The sequence below is a fragment of the Sciurus carolinensis genome, chromosome 3 (genome assembly GCF_902686445.1).
Source record: "Sciurus carolinensis chromosome 3, mSciCar1.2, whole genome shotgun sequence".
Taxonomy (NCBI): domain Eukaryota; kingdom Metazoa; phylum Chordata; class Mammalia; order Rodentia; family Sciuridae; genus Sciurus; species Sciurus carolinensis.
In genome coordinates, this window is record NC_062215.1 from 844106 (window position 1) to 862376 (window position 18271).

The 18271-nt window shown below is 62.1% G+C and overlaps 1 protein-coding gene and 1 long non-coding RNA gene across 12 annotated transcripts; one reads left to right on the forward strand and one right to left on the reverse strand.

The window, feature by feature from the left end:
- Window positions 1-304: 304 nt before the first annotated feature.
- Window positions 305-9548, reverse strand: Slc16a3 (solute carrier family 16 member 3). 3 transcript variants are annotated; one of them, XM_047546474.1, is made up of 6 exons: window positions 9276-9548; window positions 3849-3956; window positions 3347-3594; window positions 2709-2852; window positions 1724-2482; window positions 305-1134 (listed from the first exon to the last, which is right to left on the reverse strand). In XM_047546474.1, the coding sequence occupies exons 3-6, from the start codon at window positions 3567-3569 to the stop codon at window positions 866-868; spliced, it is 1395 nt and encodes a 464-aa protein (XP_047402430.1). In that variant the 5' UTR covers window positions 3570-3594; window positions 3849-3956; window positions 9276-9548; the 3' UTR covers window positions 305-865. The 3 variants fall into 3 exon arrangements, with proteins under 3 accessions (XP_047402430.1, XP_047402428.1, XP_047402431.1); XM_047546472.1 differs by lacking the exon at window positions 9276-9548 and adding an exon at window positions 8762-8854; XM_047546475.1 differs by lacking the exons at window positions 2709-2852; window positions 9276-9548 and adding an exon at window positions 8762-8858.
- On the forward strand, window positions 6731-15590 carry LOC124980669 (uncharacterized). 9 transcript variants are annotated; one of them, XR_007107844.1, is made up of 8 exons: window positions 6731-7007; window positions 8140-8246; window positions 9340-9917; window positions 10392-10474; window positions 12006-12286; window positions 12433-12503; window positions 13955-14194; window positions 14597-15590. It is a non-coding gene; the product is annotated as an uncharacterized LOC124980669 (long non-coding RNA). The 9 variants fall into 9 exon arrangements; XR_007107843.1 differs by having other exon boundaries at window positions 6732-7007; window positions 12006-12503; window positions 14597-14681; window positions 15227-15590; XR_007107839.1 differs by having other exon boundaries at window positions 6733-7007; window positions 12006-12503.
- Window positions 15591-18271: the final 2681 nt, after the last annotated feature.

The window sequence follows — 18271 nt, forward strand, 5'->3', positions numbered from 1 at the left end:
CTGGACGGAGGAGGATGGGGAGCAGAGGTCAGCGGGCGCTGACCACAGAGCAGATCTACCAGCCAACCAGGGGTGAATAAATGGAAGGCAGGAAAGTCTGTTTTGAGGCCACACACAGTAAACAGCCCACACTGCATCTCCCCTCAGCCCTCACGCCACACTGGGTCCTGCGGGTCCAGGCACCCAGCTGGGTACCCTCCCCTGCCTGCCCCCTTTTCTCCACCCTGTGTGCCCTGTGAACACTGTCACTGCTCAGGGAATGTTCCAGAACAGGCAGCAGTAGGAAAACAAGAACCAGAGCAGCTTGTAAGAATAACCAGGTCATTTCCAAACCCAAGCGCGCCGAGGGCAGAGCAGCACGGCACGGCGCGCAGCTCCCGGGGACCAGGCCCTCCGAGACCCCGCCACACGCAGGTTTATTGTGCACCTTCACTGGTGGGAGGAGTGCTTTGTACCCCAGAGAGAGAGGGACGGGCACCGCAGGAGACGAGGGTGGCAGCGGGGTCAGACGGGCCTGGGGGCCTGGAGGAGGCGCCTGCACGCCAGCCCGCCCAGCCCGCCCTCCTATTAAAGTCATGTTGTCTCAAAGCCTGGGCTTCTAGGTCCTTGACCACGGGGGGCGGGCTGCTTGGGGTGAGCAGGCGGCTTGTAACCATGGGCTTGGCTTCACCGCAGATCCGCTGTGGAATGACACGTTCCCACCCCGCCACCTTCCCCGCAAAACACTGGTCAGGTGATGACCCGATGACCAGCAGCCAGCGCTGAGCCAGTGGCCCCGCCTAAGCTGGTCCTGTTTGTGAAATAAATACGAGCGTTGCCAGTCTCTGTAGCTCTTCCCTGCACCCTGCCAGCCCCGCCAGGCCACTCACACACTGGTTTCCGGGGTGTGGACCACCTCCCCGTTTTTCTCAGGCTCTGCCTTCAGGAAGTGTTCCACCTCCCGTGAGTCCACGCTCACGTCTGCGGGGGGCTTGTGGAGCTTCTCCTCTGAGACCACCGCCTCAGGCCGCGACGCCTCAGGCCCCTTCCTGATGCAGAAGTTGCCCAGCAGCAGCACCAGGGAGGAGGTGAGCACCTCGGCCCCCGCCAGGATGAACACGTACTTGTAGACGTGGGTCGCGTCCAGCAGCTTGCCTGCGGGGGGACGTGGGTCACCAGCTGCTCCCGCGGGCACGGCCACCCCCAGGGCCAGGCTCTCGTGCTGCCTGCCCCACTTCCTCTCCCTCCCGCTCCTGCCCAGGGGAGCAGAGACCGGTGCTAAAAGCAGAAGTGGCATCACAGACTCCAGGGCGTGGCCCGGTTGCCCAGTCGCCCAGTCACGGAGGGGCAACACAGGGCTCAGCCTGGCGCTGTCCTTGTGACCAGGCACCTCGGGACAGGTGGGGCCTTGAGTGTGGCCTTAGGCTCCACCCACCCCAAGACTCTTCTGGGGGAAAGGAGCAGCCGGGGCTGAGGGGCGCTGGAGCATGTGAAGCGACCTCCCCACGGGCCAGGGTCCAGCCAGGCTGCCCCTCCAGTTGAACATTCTAGATCTCACTGGAAGTTTCCTCAGCAAAGGCCCAAAGTCCCAAGCACTGGATTCGCCCCCTAGCAAGCCGCCCCCTTGTGTGCTGATGGCCTGCCTGGGTGCCTGCCCTGGCTCCGGGCCAGCTGCTCACTCCTGACACCTGCTGGACAGGGCCCACCGTGCCGAGTCCCCAGGAAGTGCCCCAGCAGCACTCACCACCCGACGGGGGTCCGATGAGCACAGCCACAGCCTCCAGCAGCAGCACAAGGCCGATGGCACTGGAGAACTTATGGGTGCCCACGATGGCCATGAGCACCTCAAACTGCAGGGCCCCCACCATGCCATAGGAAATGCCAAAGAAGATGCAGAAGACCACCAGGCCGCCGTAGTCGCTGGCCGTGGAGCCCGTCAGGTCGGTGAAGCCGTTGAAGAACATGGCGAAGCTGAAGAGGTAGACCGAGTAGGGCCGCACCTTCTTGAGCCCGGTGATGAAGCCAGCCGTGGGCCTGGCGAAGATGTCGATGAAGCCCAGGATGGTGAGCAGAAAGGCAGCCTGTGTGTCGGGCACGCCCAGGTCCTTGGCATAGCTCACCACGAACACAGGTGGTACGAAGAGCCCCAGCACCATGATGGAGGCAGCGAGGGCATAGATGACGAAGCCGCGGTCCCGGAAGACGCTCAGGTCCAGCAGGCGCCGGGCTGGCCGCTGGGGGCCTGGTGCCCCGCCCGGCTGGGCTGCCACCAGGGGCCTCATGAGCGCAGCACACACGCAGCAGTTGAGCAGCAAGCCGCCCAGGATGAGGAAGCCGCCTCGCCAGCCATAGCGGTCCTGCAGCAGCTGCCCCAGCGGCGACAGCGCGCACAGGAACACGGGGCTGCCCGCTGCCGCCAGCCCGTTGGCCATGGGGCGCCGCTGGTTGAAGTAGCGGTTGAGCATGATGAGGGAGGGCTGGAAGTTGAGAGCCAGGCCCAAACCTGCGAGCGGGGACAGCGTGAACCCGGGCCCAGACCTGCACCTGCCCTGCCCCTCCCAGCCTGTCCCAGTGGAGTGCGGGCCTGGCGGGAGCCCTGCTGCCTGCCCAGCAGGCTGTGCTCACCGCTCCCCTGAACAGCTCTGGACGGGAGCGGGGCATGGCCAGGACCCCCGCAGTTGGCCGCCTGCCTTCTGATCCCCCACAGCCCCCTGCCAGGCCCTGCTCACCAGTGATGACCCCTGTGGTGAGGTAGACTTGGACGATGCTCCTACAGAAGGACGCGGCCACCATGCCCAGGGACGCGAAGAGGCCACCCACAAGCATGACGGGCCTGCAGCCAAAGCGGTTCACGCACACGCTGCAGAGGGGGCCTGCGGGAGGCAGCTGCTGAGGCAGGGCTGCCCCGCCTCCAGCAAGGCTGTGCTATCCAAGGCCTCTCCTCCCAGCACCACACCCACAACCAGCAGGGTGCCCGGAGCCCTACAGACCAGGTTCCAGGGCAGAGCCCCACGGCCCGGTGTCTTCCTGCGGTGGCTGGGTTGGCTGGTGGGCCTGGACGTGCCGTCAAGGACCAGCTGTAGTTCAGAGAAGGGCTCCCCGCAGCCTCGCTCTCTGGGACTGTCTAAGCAACCCACACGTTTGGACAGGGGCCAAGACACTGTCTGGTCCCCGCTGGGCCCACTGGGCTCAGACTACTTCTAGCAGGATCCCCATCTCCAGGGCTTCCCTTTAGGACACTGTGGCTCTAGATGGTTTGAGCTCAGCCCTGTGACAAGCCCCATGCACTGGGGTCCTGTAGCCACCAGGATTTGGCCAGCCTGCCCCAAGCTTTGCCACAGGTGGCCCAGCAAACAGATGGCCTCACCTGTGCCATAAAGCATGGCCAGCAGGATGGAGGAGATCCACGCCGTGTCGCTGTAGCCAATCCCGAACTCCCGCATGAGCTCCTTGAAGAAGACGCTGACCGCCTTGGGGAAGGCGTAGGAGAAGCCCGTGATGACGAAGCAGCCGAAGAGGACGGCCCAGCCCCAGCCCCCATCAGGGGCTTTGACGCCCGTGGGACCCTCATCCACCACGGCTCCGCCCATGGCCAGAGGGCTGGTTCCGCCTCACCTGAGAGAGAGAAGCAGGGCTGACTTGGGTTGCCGAGGGCTGGCACTGCACTCACTGCCCCTGCTGGCACCAGCTCGTGCTCAGCCAGGACTTCCGGGACGCACAGACCCTGCTGGGCAGGCAGCCTGACTGGCGTCCCACCCCTGCAGCCTGCAGTAGCCGGCACTTTACATCCCCTCCTGCACCAGGCCATGCTGAGCCTCCCCTGGAGGGCATGCTGGGTGCTGCAGACCCACCCCCATCCCCCGCCTCACCAAGGAGAGAGTCGTGGCAGAGTCTGTGTCCCTGGGCGTCTGGGACCCGAAGCGTTCAGTCTGGCCTGCTCAGCGTCTCCCACCCGTGGTGTGCAGCCAGCCAGCTCCCTGGGGAAGAAAGTGGGGCCCTGGTGTGTTAGCCAGTGACGGGGGTGTGAACACCCCTGCAGTTGGGGGGGAGGGCTAGACTTGGGCCCCTCGCTGGGGCCCACCCCTGCCCCCTGCCCCACATTCTCCTGAACTCTGCCCTGTGGGAGACCTGCAGGCATGTCAGGCGTGTCCAGGTGGGTTCCCTGGTGCAGGGGCCATGCCTGGCTCCTCCAGGAATGACCACCAGTCCTGCAAGCTGTGCCAGCGGAGACCCCCCCCCCGCAGCCAGGGTGGGGTCAAAGGATCACACACAGGGAAGACACCGGGTGGGTCACCGAGGGCAGGATGACTGCACCACCTGCGCACCTAGAAAAGACCCCACACTGCAGGGAAGCCGATGGGTCACCTGGGGACAGCTCAGGAGAAGGAGCTGGCGTGGTGGGGGCGGTTGTCCCTGCCAGTCCCCACTTCCTGGGATTGTGGACTTAGATGCTTGCTGCACTTTCTAAAAGGAGCCAAGCAGGCTGGATGTAGTGCAGGGTCCAGTCCTGGCCAAGCAGGTGTGAGTGCTGCAAACACTGAATGAAGGGATCAATCAAGGGGGCCTTGCAGAGTCAAGGAGGGGAGTACTCAGAACCACCACCAGGAGCAGCCCGACCCCACACATCCAGGGTCCTCCCACAGACTGAACCAGGCAGCCTGCCCAACCCTTCCAGGGGAATCACAGGCACCCCAGCCTTTACAGGTCCCCCTTTCCTTGTCCACTGCACACCAAGGCTGGGCCCTCTCTGGAGGCATGCAGGGTCCCCAGGAGACAGGAGGGACTGCTGGGAAGCATGGACATCCGCCACCTGCTGGAGATGAGGCACCGCTGGGCAGCGACTTTGGAGGGCAGGCAGAGGGTGGGTTGGTGCCAGGACTCAGAGGCCAAGAGGGCACAGCATGTTCTGGGCCCTTTGAGGCCTGTGGCTACCACGTGAGGGTCACACATGGAGGACCATCTGTGCCAAGGAGCTCCCAACCAAGGCCAGCACCGTGGTCCACTGCCACCCAGCTCAGGCCTCCCTGAAATGGCCAAACCAGTACCTACTTCAGCTTGCCGCCCAGAGACACACAGAGTGAAGTGGCAGCCAGGTTGTGGTTTTCAGACCAGGGTTGGCTTTAAACCAACGGTCTGCAGCCAGGCTTGGGGCAGGGTAGGTGGATGAGGGGCTGGGACCTCTTACGCCTGGGCTCCCATCTCCCAGGGAGCCCTGAGCCTGGGTGGGCTGAGGTGAAGGCTGATCCTATCCACCCAGAGGAGGGAGAGGGACCACAGTGGGTGGCTCCCACAGCACATCCATGGGCACACCCCAGCAGCCTGGCCTTTTGTGACATTTACCCTCCCAGGGAAGCATGTGAACCAGCCCAGAAATAAACTGGCCTCCGGGTCACAGAAAACTGATCTCCCCTGGGTGCATATGGGGTGTCTGCCTCTGGGTTAGCTGGAGTTGCAGGTACTCCCCAGGGCTGATCCCTGGAAGTCCTTTGGAGGCCCTGTGCCCCAGCCTGCTGCAAGCTGAACAGGGGACAGTTCATGGCAGGGGGCACCCTTCCAGGAGGCTCCAGGGTACCCTCCCAAGTCAGGCTGTGGGGCCCCTGCATGCTCCCCTCTGCCTGCACTGCCACCCTGCTGCCCTGGCCTGCTCTTTCCTGGCCTCCCCAGAAGCCCCCTCGCCCCTCCCCAGCCTGCATCCTTGGGCTGGACTGTCAGCCCAGGAGCGCAGGCCAGGTCCCTGCAGCAGCCCTGCCTTTGTGGCCCAGGCAGGCGGCCGGCACAGGGACAGTTACACTCCTTCCAATCACATTCCAGACCCCTGAGAATCAAGGAAGCAGCCCTGCTGTGGCTAGGACCTGGCCTTTTAGGGTTGGGGGTGCTGAACGGGGAGGGCGGGCCTGCTTCTGGGTTCCCTTTCTTCCTTCCCTCACTGCTCCTGTTGTGCAAACAGGTCACCAGCAGTGTGCCTCTCCCCTGCGGGAGGAGGCCAGGCACCCTCAGCCCTGCCCCCACCAGCATGCAGAACACAGGGTCGGGCTGGAGGGCCAGGGCTGGCCTGGGCCCTCCACCCAATCTCTGCTGGCCCGGCAGCCCCCAGTGCATGCCTGGTGCCCCTGCAGGCTCTCATGTGTCGGCTCACATCCTCTGCTGGGGCCAGTGGGGTGGAAACACTGGCCTCATTTGCCAGGTTGGATACTGCCGCCCAAGGCCAGCAACTGGCTGAGTCCAAGCCACGGCTGGGACCCCCAGAAGTGTGGCACAGGGATGGCGGGCTCAAGTCCCACCTCCTACAAAGAGGCTTCAACCCTTGGCTGCCACACAGTGGACAGCCCTGATGATCTGGTCCTGCTTCTCTGCAAGGCTGAGGTCTGTGGCTGGGGCCGCTGTGGAGGCTGGGGTGGGCTGCCCTTCCCAACCAGCGAGGCCTGCGGGACCCTGCATGGGCTGCCCCCCACTTGGCCATCTGGGCCCATTCCTCCACTCCCCTGCAGCCTTCCGCCTGAAAGCCAGCGCTCCAGAGGCGCCCGCCCACCCAGGATCGGGCGTGGAGGAGACAGGTGGGGAGGGGCAAAGCGAGGGCACCAGGGCTGGGCGCAGGAAGCCAAGGCCCCTCCTCCGATGGATGGGCTGCTGCCTTCTGCCGCCCGGCTGGCGGGTGGGGGTCGGCCAAGCTGGGCGGGTCCCACCGAAGCCGGGCGGGGAGGGCGGAGGGGAGGATGCTCCGCCTGCGGCCGCGGGACGTGGGGGACGTGACCGCGCCAAGGGAGGAGCCGCCGCCGTATTGCCTAGAGTAGGCGCCCTTCCTCCACTACCGTACTAGCCAGGGCCACTTCCTCCACTACGGTACTAGCAGGGTCTGCCCAGCGGCAGTGCGGCGCTGAGCATCCACCGCCCCGCACACCGCAGGGGCTCCGCGTACCGCCGCGGTGCACCTCGAAGGGCTGGGGCGGCTTCCTCTGCCCTCCGCAAAGGCAGGACCGACGCGCGCGGCTCGGAGCCGCTGACTCCTGACTCAAGAGTTTTTCACCCTGGTGAGACTCGAACTCTGGCCAGGGGCGGGGAGCATTGGTGCGGTAGGGCTTCGGCGCAAGGCCCTTTCCACAGATGGAGACTGAGACTGGGAGGATGCTTGCGGGAGGTGACGCAGGAAGGACCTCGGGTCCTGTCTGCTCCCGCCCCGCCCCTGCGCCAGGGCCAGTGCCTGGTGGCCCAAGGCCTGATTCAGAGGTGCTCCCAATCCCTCAGCGCCACCACCCAGAAGGGCCCCCCCCCCAGGGCCCTGGGCGCCTCCTGCACTTGGTCCTCGCTGGTCCTTCCCTCCCACACTGCCAGGTCACTGCGGGACAGGAGCCCATAAGCCTGGTGCATGGCATGCTGTGGGGTCCACCCACAGGCCCTTTCCATACACACTCTTTGAGGGCTGCTTGGGGTCATCAGAGTCCTCTCCTGTTGTCCCTCCAAACTTAGGTGTCTGTGCTGTTGGCACTGAGGATCAGATGCCTTCTCGATGGCAGGCACTACCCAAGGTCACACAGGGAGTCTCTTTGGATGGGCCCTCCCAGTGGCCACCCGAGGCTCTGGCCACACCAGAGCAAGAGTGCAGTGCCTCTAGTGCTCTGATGGGAACAGATTCACCCCCATCCCCAACATAAGACACACCTGCCACCCCGAGAGCCCAGATACCTGTGGAACTGTCCCCATCCCTCTCCCCACCCACCAGACACCAGCCAATTCCTGGTTCTGTAAGACGAAGCTGAGGACCTCTGGAAACTCCTAGCTGGCCCCCGCCACAGCCCCACAACAGCACACGGCCCTGCTCTAAGCTTTGGACGAGCCCCTCAGACCACCCAGTGGTCCTGACTCTGGTCCTCACAGTTGGGTCTGTCAGCGTGGGTGGCCTGATGCAGCACAGGGACAGGGAGAAGGATGTGGCCCCCAGCTGCCCCTTTGGCCCTGACCCAGACTCCAGGTACCACCACCAATACACACACACACACACACACACACACACACATTTCCACTCACACTCACTCCCCTGGCCCAGAGCTAAGGGCTTCCCTTCTACTGGGCGCCTGCTTTTGATTGGTCCAGCATCCAGGTAGGTGCCTAATCAACCGACTTTTCAGAAAAGAAAACTAAACCCCTTCCTGGTTTTTCCCTCAGGTTGGGGAGCTAGGAGGGTGAGACTGGGAGAAGGTTAGTCCATTTCTGATCCCACCTGTATCCAGCCTCGGGGCTCTTGGCCCCAGAGGGAGGGTGAGTGTGTGATGGTAAGTTTAGGGTCGCCTAAGAGGACAAGGAGGGGCGGGAGAGGAAGATCCGAGGGCATCCCTCCCCAGGGTCCAGGCCTGGCGCACGTGCACCGTTCCGGGAGGTGGCCCCACCAAATATAGCCCGCGGCCCTGGCCCCGGCTCCAGCCGGCCAGCGACCAAGCTATTTATACTCAGGACCTGCTCCGCCGCCAGGCGCAACCACCTCCTGGCCAGAGCCCAGCCCCCGAGGGCTGCCCGACGGATGGGCGTCCGGGCCGGCGGGGAGGCAAAGCTGGGCGCCTGGGGTGCGAGGGCACACAGCTGGCTGCCTGGGGCCCTTCGAGGACCGAAGCGAGCGGGAAGGCTCGTCTAAGCCCGAGACAACCCCGGAACCGGTAGACCGCGAGGGAAAGGGGCGAGGGAGCGGGAAGCCCGGGCCCGAGGAGGACGATGCGCGGTGCCAGCTCAGCCACCCCGCGACTCGGAGAGTCCCGGCCTCCGCCCGCGCGCCCAGCTTCCCGGCCGCGCCTACCTGCCGCCGCTCCGCCGCCGCGCCCGCCTCTGCCCGCCTCGGCTTGCTGGGCGCCGCGCCGGGGGCGACTTTAAGTGCTCTCGTCGCTCGCGCGGCACGTCCCCCGCGCACGTCACCGCTGCCTGGCGCCGCCCCTGCCGCCCCGCCCGGACCCCGCGCCGCCGGAGGGGGCGCCCCTGCCGCTGCTCCCCGACGGCGCGGCCCGGGGCTTGACCCCCGGCGGCGACCCGCGCCGTCGGTGCTCCCGGCGCGGACCCCGGCCCGGACGCGCTTCTTTCGGGCCGGTCCGCCTCCTCTGCGCCCCGACCCGGGCCGCCCGGCAGCCTCCCGCTGGCGCTGGGCCAGGAGTTCCCGCCGCTGAGCCGCGGCCACTCCATTTCCCGTCCCAAGACCACGGTTTCCTTCTGCTTCAACTCTGACAGGACCCCGGCCGCGTGCCGGAGACCTCCAGGGCTGGGGCCGCTAGTCCCGCACTCCCGGGGCGCGCCTTTAGCAGACAGGAGCGAGCACCCACCTCAGCGCGCAGCCGGGCGTTGGCGGGCTGGCCCCCATCGTCAGGTTCCGCTCTCCGCCCGCAGGCCTCGCTCGCGGAGGCCGCGTCGGACGCGTCGGACCTGTGCGGTATCCGAATTCACGCCTCATCCAAACCTCCGCGAGCTCCTGGTGCTGGTGCGGGTGCCGGTGCTGGTGCAGATGGTCACAGCGTCTCCTGGTCGGGGAACCCGACCTGCACGCTCTGGAGGCCTGGGCGATCTTGGGCCAGGCCTTCAGCCCCTCTCGACTTCCGTTTCCCCAGTAGCTTTGCCCTCTGGGAGGCCAGATAAAGTCCTGGACCCCAGCCCTGCCCCGCTGCCCCTCCTCTCCCTGCCCAGAACTCCGGAGCTGAGGCCCGCCCCCCCTTCCGGGGGAGGGGAGTAGGTTTGGAAGTCCAAGGGGCCCTTTCCAGCTTGAGGGAGTCCACACTTGCCCTCCGAGGGTGTGTCTGGGCCCAGTTTTCTTACTGGCACCATGGAAATAACCCAGCACTTTGGGTGCTAAGGTTTAAGGAGGTGCCAGGGAACTGGCCTTTCTCAGCCTGGGCGCAGGACACTATTTGTCTTCTGCGATCCAACGAGACCGTGGGAGCACTCCAGGTCTTCTGGCTAAGGACTCTGAGGTGGGTAACTTGGCTTTAGCAGAAAGATCCAGAATGGGGGTCAGAGAGAGAGTGCGTGGAGGACCCCCTTCCAGAGGGCTGTGGGCAGCCCACCCTCTTGACCCACTAAAGGGAGGGCAGCATGGCATTGGCCTTGGCCACAGAGCCCACCTCTGATGCCCTGGTGCCCCCAACCTCTTGAGATGCCCAGCACACTAAGGCCTATTGCTCTTTTTTCTTTATTTTCTTTATTTATTTTCCTTTTTGATACTGGGTATTGAACCCAGAGCACTTTACCACTAAGCTACGTTCACAGTTCTTTTATTTTATATTTTGAGACGATCACCGTAAGTTACTTAGGACCTCATTAAGTTGCCCAGGCTGGCCTCCAACATGTGCTCCTCCTGCCTCTGCCTCCCAGGTAGCTGGGATCACAGGTATGCCCTCCCCACACTCCCGTGCTCACATCCCTGTTGCTCTTTCTGATGGGTGCAGTACCCTAGCATGCAAGAGCAAGGAAGTGGGGAAGAGACCCTGAAAAGCTGCACGAAGGAATCCCCCCTCTACAGTTCCACAAGGTATTTCCTGTCTCTTACCTGGGGAGCAGTGCTCCTGCCCCCAGTTATTTAGACTTAGCCTTCTGGACTCAGCTAGGGATGGAGGGCTGTGCAGTAACCCAGAAGCCCGCCCCCCGCCACATCCAGTCGTTGGCTGAAGGACTCAGAGCTGCCAGCAAGGAGAGGGAGACCAAGCAGGGGTCCCAGGGTCTCCCAAAGGCCAGGAGAGGCACCTTCCACGGCCAGGAATTTTCCGAGCTCCTAGACCTGGAGACCTAATCTCCACTGGAGGCCCCCACACCTTAGCTTCCCAGGGATCCAGGGAGTGCCCCTCCCAAGCATGGTCCTTCCTGGGTGTGGGACCCAGGACCACACTGTCCCCCAGCGCTGCGGTGGGGCACTCCCCACCTTCACAGGGCACCGGCTTCCCAACATCTTCTGAAAGAGCTCTCAAGGTTCAGGCCTTAAACAGGAAGTAAGGCAGGGGAAGGGCTTCCACTGTGGCAGCGTGGCTAGGCCCACTGGGAAACTAGTTTCTTAGTGAGAGAAAAGGACCTTTTACTTTACTCTGAGGAGTACAAGTTCCTCTTGGGACAGCTGGTTCATGACTGGGGCCCTGCTGGGGTGTGCAGGAGCCATCAAGACCCTGTCCATTAGTATTCTGGTACCCCTTAGTGTGAGATGTCCTTGACCTTTTAAGTACTCAGACTTTAGAAAGGTCCCACTGGGTGCCTAGCACCTCGTGAGGTCCCTAGGTCTGCACCTGCACCTGGGTCTTGGGTGGCTAGGCTGCACCTGGCAGCCCTGGAGGGTACCTTCCAGGGGAGACTTCAAGCCCTTCCCTGGCTCCCCTGGATTCATCAGGGGCAGTAATGCCAGCAGGCCTCAGTCCCCATCCTAGGGGCTGGAGGCCACGGGCATACCCGCTAGGCACGGTAGGTGACTGGAGCCCCCGCGGAGGGTGGAGGTCTGCTGCCCAGCTCTGGGTGGTGTTGGGAGCACCTACTCCAGACGCGGCTCCAGTGCTCAGTTCCCCCAAGCCAAACCCCGACCCAGGCTTCCCTTTATTTGAAGGAAGGGGTGGGGGACCCGGGAAGGCTCAGAGCCATCCCTGGTGAAGGGGCAGCTTCCCAGCCCTGCCCCCACAGTCCACCTGCCCCATCCTGTTCCAGGCCACAGGTACAGTTCCTGTCAGATCCTGGAATGTACTCCAAGGAGCCTCAGTGGCTGCAGCCCGGGGTTGGCGGGGCACGAGGGGCTGCTCTGCCTTCCCCGGAGTGTCGTGCCTGGGAGCAGTGCGTAAAAGCACCCGCTCAGCCCCGTCACATTCCCTGAGCCAGTGTCCTCTCCAGAAGGCTGAGCCAGGCGAGGGCTGTGTCTCCAAAAATGACCCTGAAACAAGGGGAGGACTTCCTGAGGGCGACTCCAGCTGCCGCCTCAGGAGGGTTGGAAGGACAGCCTTCACTCCTGGCAGGCACCAGGGAATCCCCCAGGACTGCAGAGCCACCCAGACCCCGCCTCCTGAGTCTGGGACTCCCCCTTGCCCCTTCAGATCCCCGCCTACTCACCTGCGCCCACGCCTGGCTGTACCACCCAGAACCAGCTGATGCCTTTGCTGATGCTGAGACAGACCAGGAGGTGAAGAAAGCTGAGTCGCAGGGACAGGCATTCCGGCCGAGCCACGCCCCCCGTCCTGGGGTCCCCAGCTGCCTGGCTCCTGACACTGCTGCTTGAGGGCTCCCAGGCCAGAGGATCTGCTGACACAACTGTCACAGCCCGTCATCCACTCCTGGGGCCACACCTCGGCACAGACTCCAAGCCCCTGCAGCGGTGGTGAGCAGCCTTCCCCCGGCAGGGCTGGAGGGGAGTGAAGCTTGGCCGAGGCCAGTGGGGGCAGACCTGGGGCCCGCCGGCTTGGGTCCAGCCCCACCCCTCCTCCACACACCTTCTTCAAGGCCTTTTCCTCCCGCTTTTTCCAGACTCCCAGAAAAATAAACATCTACCCGGCAGCTGCCTGGCCCTCCTGAACTGCGCCCCAGGCAGTGGCCAGGTGAGATAGGCCGGAGAAGCTGGACCCCGGCCCGTCCCAGCCTGTCACACCTGTGCTGCAGACGGTTGCAGGGGGTGGGCGCGGGTGTTGGGTGCCTGGTTGGGTGGCAGACACTGACATGGGCAGGCCAGGTCCTATCCTCTGTGGCAGCAGTGGCCTCTCACCTGTCATGGGGAGGCAAAACTGGACAGGAGGAGCTCCGGAGCAGGAAACCCGGGAGGCTGGGGCCAGTTGTCCAGCTGATGTGGGGAGGGGATCAGCAGCAGGACAGTGTGGGGTCCCCGTCCTGGGTGCCTGTGGCAGCACAATGTGACCAGCCAGGCCTGGGCGTGGCCTCTGCCCTCACCTGTGAGGTGGGTCCTCCCTCCTGCAGCCCTGACACCTCCGTGGCCCTGCCTGCACTCCACTGGGGAAGCCCTATTTTCTTCTCACCTGTTCACGTCCACTCCTTGTGCCCATGCTGGTCACAGACTTGAAGTTCACTGGCCCCTCCCCATACCCTGTCCACCCCCGCACTGTGGCTCCATCCTCAGGGTCAGGTGGGCGCTGGATCCTGCTGGCTTCACAGCCATCTCCTGACCTGCCATGTGCCCTCTGCTGTGCTGGGCTTGGAAGGCCATGAGTGGGCGCTAGCAAGGCAGGGACCCGAGGCCCAGGCATCCGGGACTTGTGAGGGACACAGGCTTTGAGAACAGGCCTCCTCTGTCCAAGGATCACTGCTGCTGGGAAAACTGGACATGTTGGTGCCCACTGTCTGGCCACACCTGGGACGGGCAGTGCCCTTGAAGGGCCCTCCCTGACTCTTTATAGATGAGGAGACCTGGGCCCCAGCAGAAGCTGGCTGGGAGGGCAGGGGGCAGGCAGGGAGGGAGGAGTCACTGGCCTGGCTGGGTGTGAACCATACAGCTACAGAGATGAGTGACAGGGAGTCCAGCAGAGCAGCCTTTGGGCCCCATGTGGCAGGCTGTGAGGCTGCTGGGACCCTCAGCTCTTCTTCAGGCCTCCATGCCTTTGCATGTGTGGTGCCTTTTTCCTGGACACCTGAGGGGCTCAGGAGGCCAGGGGCCTGTGAGCTCCAGACCCCAGGGGAAGCTAGCAGGTCTGTTCCATGGTTCTGGGATCTTCTGTGATAAGGATAACCAGGTGGGACTGAGAACTGACCACTTGGGGGTAGTAAGTTTGGGAGGATTTGATGCCCTGATCTGTCCAGTCCCTTTTGCACAGACCCCATGGAAACAGCAGCATGGGACTGTCCTGCTGCCCCAGCCCAGTCTAGCAGTGAAGCCTGGGTCCTGGGAGAGGAGCTGGGCTGGGGTCCCCTGCTGTACCCAGCAGGCAGCGGGGCCTGGTGTCGAGGTCTCCATACTTGGGACTCACGTTCATTTTCTGTCACTGCATAAGAAATCACCCCAAAACTCGGTGGCTTAAAGTGAGCAGTTACCATTTCACAGTGTCCAGGAATTGGAGGCAGAGCAGGGCAGTTGGGGTCTCAGAAGCTGCATCATCCAGAGACCCTACTGGGCTGTATGCCCTGCTTCCAGCGTGGCTGCTGCAGGAGGCCACCCTCACCATGTGACCCCAACCCCACGTGGCTTCTGGCACCCTCAAATGAACGCCCCGCCACCCGCCCACAAGTGTGCACCTCAGCTCTGCACCTTGGTGCCAGCCACCAAGTCCAGCCCACTCAGAAGGTAGGAAACCAGGCTTCCCCTCTGGAGGCAGGAGAAGCAGAGTCCACAGGCCCCAGAAGCCCCTGACCTCCCAGCCTTGCCCCAAAAGGGAGGGAGGATGAGGCAGGAGCCGGGGAGCACTGCACTGCCAGCGTGGCCTCAGGGTACAACTTGAGGCCAAGGGTGCCAGGCTGCCTGTTTTCCCCAGTAGTTACATTTCCAGTGGTGATGGTCCTAGAGTCGCCCGAGCATACCGTTGAGTGGAAGTCAGGATGCAAACTCCAGGGCAGAGCAGGGTCTCGCTTCTGTTTCCAGGAATGGAAGTGTCATGGGGACCAGGGCACCCGAGTGGGCCCCCCCACTGTCCCTCTTCCCCACCAGAGCATACGTCTGACTTGTCATTCACTCCTTTTTAAAATCAAGGTGGCCAGGTGCAGTGGTGCCCAGCTGCAGTCCTAGCTGCTCCAGTGACTGATGCAGGAAGGTCACTTGAACCCAGGAGTTTGAGGTCAGCCTGGGCAACACAGCGAGACCCCGTCTCAAAATACGCAAACAAAACAAATCAAAAGGAAATCCACAAGACACGGGTTGATCCCCAGCAGACAGCCTGCGACATTCAGGGCACACAGCATTGCACAACTGCCCTTTCGTTTCAAAACCTTCCCCTGAACCCATGAAAACTCTGCACTCATTACCTAATTGCTGCAGGCCTGCCACCTGGTAAGCACTGCCGTGCATTCTGTCCCTGGGGACTCCACAGTTCCTACACAGGCCTTTGTGCAGGTAGAATCACATACATGGGCCTCCCTCCCTGAGATAATGCCCTTGCGGTTCACCTGCCTTGCAGGATTTTCCAATACTTCTCTCCTTTTTATGGCAGAATAACATTCCATTGTACAGATACACTGTGTTTTGTTTATTCAGTCACCTGCCAACGGACAGGGACTTGGGTCACTTTGATCATTTGCCTGTTGTGAACAATGCTGTCGTGGACATCCGTGTATATGTACTCGTGTGGACGTATGGTTTTTCATTTCTTTTCGGTATGTACAGAGGAGTGGAATTACTGGGGTGTGTGGTGATTCCCTGTCTGACCTCTTGAGGAGCTATCGAACCACGTCCACAGCAGCCCCACCAGCAAGAAGCCCAGATTCTCCACGTCCTCGTCAACACTCTTACTCTCTGTGGGGTTTTGGTATTTTTTTATTAAAGCCATTCTTGTGGGTGTGCGTGGCTCTGATCTGCACTCTCTAGTAGCTAGTGATGCTGAGCAGTTTTTCCTCACCTGTTGGCCATTGGTATGTCTTCTCTGGAGAAATGTCTATCCAAGTCCTTTTTCTTCCTTTTTTTATTTTATTTTTTCCAGTACTGGGGATGGAACTCAGGTGCTGGGCAAGTGCTATACCACTGAGCCACATCCCCAGCCCAAGTTTTAAGAGTTCTTTAAATATTCCAGATATATTAAATTTATTAGATGCGTGATCTGCAAACATTTTCTCCAATTCTGTGAGCTGTCGTCACTCTTTTTAAAAAAAATTTTTATAGTTGTAGATGGACACCTGCCTTTATTTGTTTTCATCTTTTTGTGTAGTGCTGAGGATGGAACCCAGTGCCTCACATGTGCTAGGCAAGCGCTCTGCCACTGAGCTGCAGCTACAGCCCCTGTCCTCACTCTTAATACACAAAATTTCACCTTCATTTCTTTGGTTTCTTATGTTTTGAGCATCATGTAAAAAATCCATTACCATTAAAATTGATCCTTATGTTTTTCTTTCTTCTCTTTTTTTCTTCTTTCTTTTTTTTTTTTTTTATGGTGCTGGAACGGAACTCTACTCTTACAATTCTTCTTAAAGTTTTATGGTTTTAATTCTTATGCTGAATGTGTTGAGCCAGTGCTAATTAATTTTTTAAAGTGGTTAGAGACAGGGCTTTGTCTTCACCGCCTCGCTGACAGACGTCCAGTGGTCCTGGCATTGATGCGATTTGTTATCGATGATCACCACGTTGAGGGTGGTGATCAGCCCACTACCACTAAGTAGTAGCTGGCATTGCCAGGGGGGGCTTTCGTCCTCACTCCTGGTGGGGGCAGCTGAGCTCAAGCCTCAGCTGGCTGGGAGTCACCAGACTCAAGCTAGAGGCCTTAGTGGTGGCAAGAGCAGGCGGCAGCCCCACCTGGGCACTCCCCCGGGGCAAGGTTGTGGGGCAGCCAAGCCTCGGCTGCAGCGGAGCCCTGCCTGGGCAGCTGGGCCAGGCCAGAGAGAAACACCTCTGTCCCTGAACTGGGTTGGGCAGGTGGGCCAGTAGGTGGAGGCTGGATGGGAGTTTCCCTGAGTCTGGGCTCCCCAACCCGCACTTGCTGTGGGTGGCAGCCCCTCTGGCTCCTTAGGTCCAGGACCTGGTGCTGTCCTGCTTGCTGCACTGAGATGGGAATGATGCTCGGGGTGGTCAGGCTTCCTCTGCCCTTCCTTGGAGCCATCTGGGCCGCAGGTCACCCTGGGGTGGGCCAGATGTGGGAGGAGATGAGTCAGGTTGAAACTGTGGTGGCTGGACAGCGAGAGGACCCTTCCCTGCTGGCGGCTTTCCTGGCCTCTGCCATCCATGTCTCCCTCCCCTTTGCTGCTGCCTGCCAGCCTGTCCCTCCTCCACATGCCACTGTTAGGGGTACACACCGGATCTCCTGCACCTCCACCCTCACCTGGGACATGTGAATCATGACAGGCCACTGCAGAGAGCTGCAGGTGATGCTCTGCTGTCCCAGGCCTGGCCTTCGAGATGGCCCAGGAAGCCACGGGGCAGCCTGGGCAGGGCTGAGCAGAGGCCTGGTTCTGGGGCCAGAGGACGAAGCCTCCAGCTGCATGGCCTCTGTTGGCATCGACCTGCACGCCCTGTGGTGGGGACAGCTGCTGAATTCAGTGGTCCATCACTGCAGGGGGCCTCGCTCAGTCCCCCAGCACAGGGGCACCTACTGGTCTAGGCCTCCAGCCCCGGCCCCAGTGCCCCCACTGCCCTGCCTGTTCTCCTCCCCTTCGGCAGCGGTGAGGGCTCCCCACATCTCCTGAGCCCCCACTGGGGGCCTGGTCCGCCACGGTCCTCAAGAGCACTCTCGCCGCGGTGACTGCAGTGCTGGGGCTTCCTCAATCCTCCATGGCCCAAGCGAGACTGTTACCCGCCTGGAGCAACCTTCCGGCTCTCCTGGCTTCCACCCCCTTCCAAGCCAGTGGCTGGCCCTGTGGCTGTGTCCCAGCCAGGCCGCAGGCAGAGAGGGTCTCTGCTGCCCTGGTGTGCTGGGGCCCGACGGTGCAGGTAAGTGCCCCACCTGCAGGAAATGTCCTGTCCCCTAGTTCCCCGCCTGGTCCCTCCCCTGGCCCCTGCAGCCCTTCTCCAGTGGCATCTCTGGTCCTGTTCGCGTCCAGCCTAGTCAGGTCTCTCTCCCTTCTTCCTTGGTCTGGAACTGGCTCAGTGTCCTCTGGTGGGTGTCCACCTGATCTAGCCCTACCGTGAGCTCTCTCCACACCTCAGGGCTCTGGGCGCCTTCTGACCTCTGACCCTAGAACCTGACACTCCTCCTTCCCGATTTCTCCCCCTCCAGTGACCGAGGCCAACTTGGTCCACCCCCAGTGTACCTGGAGCTGTCACACTTGCATTATAGACCCCAGAACTCAGCCCAGGGTGTCCCAGAGCCAAATGACACAGGTCATGACCTTCCTGCCTCTGCCAGGGAAGGTTCTTTTGAAGCGCCACAGCCTCAGCCAGGCCAGAACCAAGGGTGCAAGGACGTTGGTGGCCAGGCCCTGGCCTTGGGGCTGTGAGGCCTGGGGACAGGCTGTGTGCCATCCTCAGCTGGAGGGAGGGGTCAGGCCTTGCTCAACCTTCTGCAACCTGGAACCACAGCTCGCTCCCCGTGACTCAGCACCAAGAGCTCAGAGGAGGCTGCTGGGGAACACAGGCAGGGTGGTGGGCCAGGGGGCTACGGGCTTCTGATAGTAACCCAGCTGTTGGGCTGGGTTCCCAGCTGGGGTGGGGGTCCAAGGTCCAGCCCTGGCTCTGCAAGGGGCCATGTTGAGCCCCCCAGACCAGTTTCCTCATTTTTACCTGAAG

Excerpts from the sequence above, each read along its gene's own strand:
- Slc16a3 (XM_047546474.1), bottom strand. The coding sequence starts at position 3,569 with ATGGGCGGAGCCGTGGTGGATGAGGGTCCCACGGGCGTCAAAGCCCCT. Across the intron at positions 2,853-3,346 it reads GGCCATGCTTTATGGCACAG|GCCCCCTCTGCAGCGTGTGC; the intron begins GTGAGGCCATCT and ends TGCCTCCCGCAG. Across the intron at positions 1,135-1,723 it reads CATCGGACCCCCGTCGGGTG|GCAAGCTGCTGGACGCGACC; the intron begins GTGAGTGCTGCT and ends GTCCCCCCGCAG.